Source organism: Manis pentadactyla, chromosome 11 (genome assembly GCF_030020395.1).
Source record: "Manis pentadactyla isolate mManPen7 chromosome 11, mManPen7.hap1, whole genome shotgun sequence".
Lineage (NCBI taxonomy): Eukaryota > Metazoa > Chordata > Mammalia > Pholidota > Manidae > Manis > Manis pentadactyla.
Window position 1 is genome coordinate 111,433,551 of NC_080029.1, and position 8,638 is coordinate 111,442,188.

Sequence of the window (8,638 nt, forward strand, 5' to 3'; positions counted from 1 at the left end):
CCATATCACAGTGCAATTGTGTATGACAAAAGAAGATTATAAATAAGAAGTGTTAACTCAGCTTTTGTTTATAAACCCTAACCCAGGTCAAAGAATTTATCTTTGATTTTTCAAAAGGAATGATACTATTAGTATCATTAATACATTATACATAATTTTATTAATATCCAATCATCAGGTAATAATTTACTAATTAATGCAAACATTTGTCACTCTGTGCCTAATATATGTCAAGCCCTGTGTTAGTCATTAGAGATACAATGTAAATATAATTCATGCCTTCAAGAAATTTAAATAATTAATCCTTAAAAATATTTTATTGTGCAGATCATTATACAAAACTTTAGATGTCACTGTAGTAAATTAGCCTGCATGTGATGTGATCTTTTAACACATACCCTATAATTCCCTTAAAATACAGAATACAAAAGCAAAAACATGAATGTTGGGTTAGTTACTTGACACTAGTTTTTTTTTTTTTCTGAAAAATGCAGCATCCAGAATATTCATTTAAGAAACTAGCTTTTTTCACTTTGAGAATTCTTGGATATATTTTCTTCTGCACATAAGGTGATGATTTTATTGCTGTGTAGTACAATTTCTGCCAGTTCCCCAGGACTTGGAGGCAAAGCAGCACCCCCACCCCTTGGCAGATCTTTCTGTGGTTGTGATGGTGACAGAGGCGGCCTGAGGGAGGCCTCCCCTGGAACCCAGGATAAACCTGGAGGCAGGGTCAGGGGTTCTCTGTCCAGTTTGTCAGGAATTCTGGTAATGGATGCTTCCTCCCGTCCAGACAGTTTCCTGTAAACGTGCTGATTTTCATCATGACAGTAGTACTTCATAATTTAGATTTTCATATCTAAAACTAAGGGTTTAGATTAAATCAAAATTTCCCAAAATATATTCTGCAGAACATAGGTCCCATAAAATGCTGCATCAGAAAGGGGCATCTAGGCGGGAGTGTGGGGAAGCTGCCCACTGCACCCCGTTGTGGAGCCACCAGGCACTTCAGCCGTAGTGCGGGTTCTGAGGAGGCATACCACCGAAACACTGGGAGCAGTATTTCCCGAAAGGTTTTGACCATGAAACCCTTTCTTCTAGTTTCATCTACTAATATTTGCTGATTCACTTAGTGTTTTGAGGTATGAACTTTGGAAACAAAATAAATTATCTCTGTACTCAGTGGTTTTACAGCATCTTAAAACAGAAAATAGTCTTAGAAATCAGAGGTCCATGAGGTTAGAATCTCACAGCTAGTCTGTGGCCAACCCAGGTCTCTTTTGCCTGTCAATTTCTTACATCCTGTATACCAATAACCCCAGTGAATGAAAATTTTACTGTGAGGAGAGCTAGAAAAAGCCTCATTAATTGAAATCTCCAGATAAATCTCTAAGCTCCAGGTTTTCCATTTTGGTTAAATTCTTGGTTGGAGTTACTCCTGATTAATCACAACTAATGATGCATACCCATAGGCTAGTGGAGATAGTACTGAGCAGAGAATTGGGCCACAATTCAAGAAGCTAATGAGGAGGGTAGGCGGGGTGGGGAGGAAGGAGAAACAAATGGCATAGATCCAAAGCTCAGGTAATTAGCTCCTGGGTGACTAAGAATAAATTACCCTTTTTTGATACCAAGCTCAAGGAGATCTTTACTTTTTTTTTTTTTTAAGTATTGAGTCATATATTCCCTTGGTGTCAGGATGAAGAAAAGAGAACTGATGTTGCTACACTGACCTTAAGGTCCAGTATTCTGGACAGTGTCTCCTTAATGCCAACTTGAAAAAGTCTCACACATCACTTTACAATGGTCTTTGCTGTGAGTTCAAAGGACAGAGATGATTTTAGGTTTCAGTTTCTTGTCACGCTATTTATAAAGAAGTCCTTAAGTTGGTGGCTAAGTAAATAATATTCTCCTAGCAGTGAATTGGCAGTCCCACAGTCTAACCCCAAAGTAATTAAAGAACCAAGCAATTTGCATTCTTTTCCTACAAAACTGCTCTTGAGTAGCAGATGGCTAGCACAAATGTTTTGCTCTAGAGACATATGGAAACCTCTCTGTTTCATAAAAGCCTCAATGAATATTAAATGCCAAATGATGCCATTCATTGCAGAAATAAGATGTTTGATAATCCCCCAAACAGGCCTAATTAGTCCATATAGCTACTTGAGGTTTAGAAAGTGATATGTGGGAAATTACTCTGTGATTGGGATTTCCTTAGCAGTTTTTTCTTAATCTGAATATTCATTCTGGCCCAAAGAATCACTTATTCAGTCTTATTTCTTCAGCAGTCCATTAGTTTGTCAGCATCATTTATCATTGTAAATCTTAAAAATAAGTAATCAAAGAGTTCTGCTTGATTTCATATCAATTCTTCAGTTCTGTCTGAACAGTGAGAACAAGGAATTTCAAGAGAGAGGGTGTTTTATCATAAGTTCTGGTGCATTCAACATGCTCCCTGATTATTCTGTTTATAAGCCCTTGCTGCTGTTAAATTAGGGATAAAAAAGTCTATGTTTAAGCTTATTCAGGTATGATTATCCATACTAAGTAGGAATTGGAGGCAGAAATCTGATTGGATATGGCTCAAAATACAAAGCAAAAGTTCATTTTTCTCTAAACTATAGATTAGCAAATCATTAAATTGCTGTCAACCCAATAAAATTGCTGTTGCCATCACAGAGAGGATTGACTGAAACTTTGCACTTCTTGGAAAGAGAGAAGTGCTGATAACTGAGTCATAGGGTGAATTGAACACTCTTTAGAACAAGGAACTAGGTGTCTTGGGCTCCTTTCCCAGCACCACACCCTGCCTGGCGGCCTCCATGGGACCCACTAGGCCTTGCGGCTGTCAATAAATCCCCTTGATTCCTCAGGCTGTTTGGTTGGCCTGGTAGACCAGTTTCTATAAAACCAGAATCCCCAGAGCAGATCCCAGGCAATCTGTTAAGGGCGTTTGGATTTGTCTAAGTTTGTCTCAAACTCTTGAGAAAGTTTGTTGTCTTATTTAAGGTTACAGAGCAAGTTAGTGGGAGAACTAGGAACAGAACTCAGGTCACCTGATACTTAGTCCAGTTCTCTTTCGGTTACAAAAAACACAGGACAGACTTGTCAGAAACTGATAGGGAACTTAGAAAGTTCAAGGCTACCAGAAGTGTCTAACCTTAGCTGGTTGCTGGAGTAGAGTAGAAAAGGGACCAGGTGTCTAAGAGCCTTTGTTAATTCTAACTTTGGACCACCTGTCCCCTCCTTAAGGAAACAGTATTTCCTTTGCCTCTTCTTCCTAGTTCAACATCAGTCCATTTGTTTAAGAGAACGACAAGTCAGAATTTTCCTGGATTCAGCTCCAGGACTGCTCCAGAAGTTCCAACATAACCAATCATTTAGCAGTACTCAAATATCAATATACACTTGACCCTGAAACAGGTGGTAATATTCATTTGTTGTTTCCATAGCCTTATCTGTTCCTGTCTTCTCTTTTTCTAATAGAACCCTGTGATTTAGGGTGAGTTTGACCCCTCGAATGGCTTAACCCGGTTGGCCCAGGCCATTCCCTTGGACCCTATGATTGGTTCGTGAAAGGGCAGTCAGGGCCTATGGAACTCAATTGTAATGCGTTTATTTGAATTTTTGAGGAAGATGATTCTCTATTTGTTCTTCTGTTCGAATCTGGAAGCAGAGTCCCAGGAGTTTCAGGAAAACATTTTGTAACCACTTAGGTTGGCCTGTTGAAATAAGTGTTACTTTGAGGAAGCATTGCTAGGAAAACACGAGAAACCAGGTCCTAGGTATGTTATTTGAGATACTGGATTACTCACCTTTATAGAGATTTGTTAATCAAGCAGACATAGTACTTTGATATAACAATTTTTTTTGTTATCATGTCATATTTACTTAACTTTTGCATCCAGTGGTAATATGTAAAATATTAAATAATCTATTTGGCACAAGCATTGGATCAATCACATTGGAAACCTGACCAATTAAACTGTGTGCCCAGTCAAAATGGACACCTAGCCAGTCGGAATGGGCACCTGACCCATCGGAAAAACGAAGTGTCTGTCAGCCAAATATCTGCTTTCCATTCATCATGGGACGTTTCACTTGTGGGTTCTCCCTATCAGTTAGCTGCCAAGCATAAGGAGGGCAGGGATCACATGACAGATCTCTTTGTATCTTCCAGGTGGCTTTGCTGAGTTGGTTTCAGAGTGTGAGCTTAATGGATATTTGTTGGAGTGGACCTTATTCACCCAGTGATTGCTCAGGAAACAACAGTAGGGGGGAAGAGTACAGTCTGTCCCGCTCTGATGAGGATAATTACAGAATTATCCCACTAGAATATCACTAAACAAAGAGCATGTTTTTGGATGACACACAGGTGGTAAGAAAAATTGGTATTTTTAAGGGATTATCAATCAATATGATCTTGATAAGCTAGAGAAATAATATATAATCACACTGATTTCTTAAACACAATAATGAATAGTATACTTAGAGAATGAATAACATAAATACAAGGTAGCATGCCACAAGAAAGATATTTGGTGAGACTAAAAATACCCAGGTCTTACGGCAAATAATAAATGGAAGATGTCCCAGATGTTTTTAAACTACCTAGACAGCTGGCATGATAGTCAGATGTTCACTCACTCATTTGACAATTTCACTGAGTACCTACTAATGTAAGGCATCATGCTAGGCATGCTGGGGTCACAGTGAGAAATTAGTAATGTCCCTTTCCTCAAAGAGCTCAAGTTTTAAGAGAGAAGACAAAGAGGTACACAAACTACTAGATAACAGAGAGAGAACTTATTCGATGGCTGAGTCATCAGCCAGTGAAAATAATCACCATGAAGGACATCTTTGTAGCCCACCAGGACAGCTGTGCTCAATAGATGGCAGAGGACCAGAACCCAAGAGTGTTTGGACAGAAGCATCAACACTGACAGGTGCAGACTGATAGCCAGAGGCTGCTTTTCTCCTAACTTTTCAGGACCATGTAAGGTGTCTGGATTCTTATAGGATATAATTAAGGGGAAGAAAAGTCCCCAGAATGATTGATACCAGTTTTGCCAGCCCTTGATAAGTTGGGGTCTCAACCAAATTTAATGTCATTTAAGCAGTTAAGAAAGGTGCAGTCAAGTGTCATGGAGCAATTTAAACCAGTTAAAGAATGCTTGAATTAATTTGAAAATTTGCCTAGAGAACATACAGATCCTCAAGAATATGTTTGTAGACCCTTGAGGGTCTTTGACCTCCAAGCTGAAGAAACTGTAAGAAGTGAATATGCCCTTGGAATTGTGCAATGTGGCAGTCCTGTTTGCTACCATGAGGAAGGCCAGCCTGAGGACACGGTAAACATATGAAGGGCAGCAGCAAGAGAATACAGGAAAATGAACTAGAGCTCTGATGAAACCAGATCAACTCACAAACCTCACACTAGACAGACCTTATTTCAGCATCAACTCCCCAGCTCAGAAAATTCACAGAGAGGAACTCAGATTGATCCAGCTTGATCATATGACCACCTCTGTGGTTGGAGGAGTAAAGTACCGTGATTCCTAGCCACAATGGGGGGGAGAAGAAGCTTTCCGAAAGCAGGAAGCACAAGTCCTGACCTGACAAGAACCACAGAGGGGAAACGCCCTGCTCACCTAGATTTCTGTAAGTCAGGCTGCTACAAACATAACCTTATCAAAAACTTCAGTATGCATTTACAGGACCAAATTGAATGTGCAGCTTTGCATAGTGCACTAAAGTGATATAACATTCAAGGGTGGGTTTGGGCAACCAGCAAAAATATTGATGTGGTCTCTTCAGAGCACAGTAACATGGGTTTTTAAAAAGGGGTTCACCCATCTTGGATAAAGAAAGGCAACCTGTTACCTGTGATACCCCAGTTCTACAAATCTACTACTTATTGTACAGTCCTTTGAGCAAAGTGCCTTGATTCAATAGTACTGTTCCTACCACCAAAATCTGATCTCCAAGTAACATATTGTTGTACAAAATATGAAAATTAATAATGCATATAAAGAAAATATCAGATTCTTTTTGAAGTAGTGCTGATATATCACAATGCTCAAATGGTGCTTCAACAGTGGTGCACAGATGTACCATCTAGAAAGTCCCAATCTTATATATACTTGGTAGTAGAGAAAAACCAGGGAAGTGAAAATAGGAAAGATTATTTTTTAAAATTCCCATTAATTAACAAAATTCCCCTAAGGAAATCTAGGGACTTTAAAATTCCTAACTCTAGCTTCTCTTCTGAACTTAAGTTCTTTACTACATCAGTATGTTCTTATTCATACAGAAAGAGAATGCCAACAGTTGCATGCAGATGGTAGGACTAAAATTTATTTTAATCAGTATACATTTTAAAAAAAAGATTCTACTGGTCTTTGAAGATTTCTTTTTCTCTTCTCCAGAATGAAGATGAAGGTATAGAATTGAGCTCCCCATACTTGTTCAGTCCTGGCTGAGGCCAAGTGTACAAAATTGTCCAAGAACTGTCTGGAGTGAGGAGGCTCAGCCGTTCCAGACGGCAGACTCCCTCCTCATTAGGGGCAGAAACTGTGACATAGGCCTTCTTAGAGCTTTGTTCCCATCAGGTGGGCTCTAAGAATTAGACATTAGATTAGCAGCAACCATCTGGGTACAGTATGATCAGTAAATGTGAGTTAATGACTTATTTCATCTTCTTCCCACATAGAAGGGGAAAGTCAATACTCAGGCCAAATGAATCTTCTGCCACAAAAGACTAAGAATGGAATATCACTGGCATTGTACATGAAGTCACATGGTACTCGATGTGTTTTAGAAAAGCCTGCTGTTTTGCTCTACTAACTGTCCAAGATTTTTCCTTATTCCACTAATGGTTGAGTCCACTGGTTCCCTTAATAATCTCTAACCTTCCAGAAGGTGTTTCCTCAGATACAAGGTTAATACTTAAGCCAGTAGTTCTCAAATATTTTGGCCTCGGGACCCGTTTATCCTCTTAAAAATTATTGAGAACTCTGAAGAGCTTTTGTTTGTGTGGGTCTTTTCTTAGGTATTTGACATATTAGAAATTAAAACTGAGAAAGGAGAAGAAGAGATAAAAGATGGAGAGATTTGACTGGATAGCATTTTTAGTCCTACACCTCCTTGAGCTATTTGCTTTCCCTTTGGCTTAACCTGAGCCAGTAAATTCCCCTTTCAGGAGAGCTTGATCTGGTTGGGTTTCTGCCACTAGCAAATGAAAGAGGCCTGAACAATACATGCACAAAACAATTAAAGAATAGTCCGAAACAGTAAATAAAGGGTCAAATCGAGTCTAACGGAAGGCTGTTTTCCCCCTTCACTTGTCATGCATTGAGTCTACTAAGGGTTGAAGAAGGTAACCATCACCATTAACATTTCTAAAATGCCTTATGAATTTCAGTGTGTTCACATTCAGTATCTCAATTTTCCCTACAACCGTATGAAACAGCTGGTTTTATACTCCATTTTGCAGATGAGAAAACTGAGGTGTAGAGAGCCTGTGTGTGTGGTTGAGTGGTTGAACCCAGACAAAACCCAAATCTTACTCTCTGGATTCCCACGGTCAGTTCCTGCCGCATACGATGCTTGCAGTTTTATAGGGCACAGACCTCTAGCACAAGCCTTCATATTTTGTCCCAAGATTTTTTTATCCATCCTCCTGCGAGGTGGGGGAGGAGGTCTGCATAGCAGATCCTCTAAAAACTCGTCGTATTTGGCTCTGTGTTGAGTAAAGAAGGGAACATGATTGGGGTTCAAGTTGGAAAAGCAGTCATTCGTTTCGAGCTCTGTAAGAGGTTTTGGAGGTAGTGCTGGACAGGAATTCAAGGAGAAGCCAGTTATTACTCTGGCAGATAATCCACAAGCTGCGCCATCGCAGCGTGAAGAAAAGATAGTATCCCCGCTCCAGGTCCTGGCGGAAGAGATGCGGGAACCGCGGGACTCAGATTCCGAGGTCCTGGATTGGAAAGGAGCCTGCACACAAAGAAAAGACGAAATTAAGTTGCCTCGGCTTGATGCGTAGATTTGAAACCACGCCTCCCTTCCCAACTCGGGTGGAAACGCCTAATCCACCCCATCACCCCGCCCAGAGCGTGTCTTCTTTTATCCGCTGGGGTCGCTCGGACAGCCCGCGCCAGGCACGCCCGAGCCTCATCGACGAAACTACAAGTCCCATGAAGCCCTGGGCCGCGAGTGGTGATGACGAAGCTCGTGAGGATTGGCCTCGCGGGGCGGGGCGCGCAGGGAAGGGGCGGGGATTGGGGCGGGGCGAGCGGCGGCGGCTCGGCGGGTACGCCCCCTCGCCCGAGGCCCCCTCCTCTTCTCTCTTCGCTGCTGCTCTAGCTCCCTGGTCAGAGGGCCGGAGCGAGAAGATGGCGAAGACGTACGATTATCTGTTCAAGCTGCTACTGATCGGCGACTCGGGGGTGGGCAAGACCTGCCTCCTATTCCGCTTCTCCGAGGACGCCTTCAACACCACCTTCATTTCCACCATCGGTGAGAAAGGGGCCGCGACCAGGAACAGGGAGTGAGAAATTGGGGGCGGCTGCGAGGGGGCCTGGGAGAGGGCGGGGGACGGACCACCCGGGGAGGGGACGCCGCGGACTGCACGGAGGCG

General features: G+C 41.6%; 1 protein-coding gene across 1 annotated transcript in view; it reads left to right on the forward strand.

Moving 5' to 3' along the window:
• The first annotated feature begins 8,286 nt into the window (after nt 1-8,286).
• The window catches only part of RAB8B (RAB8B, member RAS oncogene family), a 56,314-nt gene continuing 55,962 nt past the window's right edge, over nt 8,287-8,638 (forward strand). Inside the window, exon 1 of the mRNA XM_036903083.2 lies at nt 8,287-8,517. Coding sequence (XP_036758978.1) covers nt 8,394-8,517 — 124 coding nt within the window. The 5' untranslated portion in view covers nt 8,287-8,393. The remainder of the gene's footprint in view (nt 8,518-8,638) is intronic.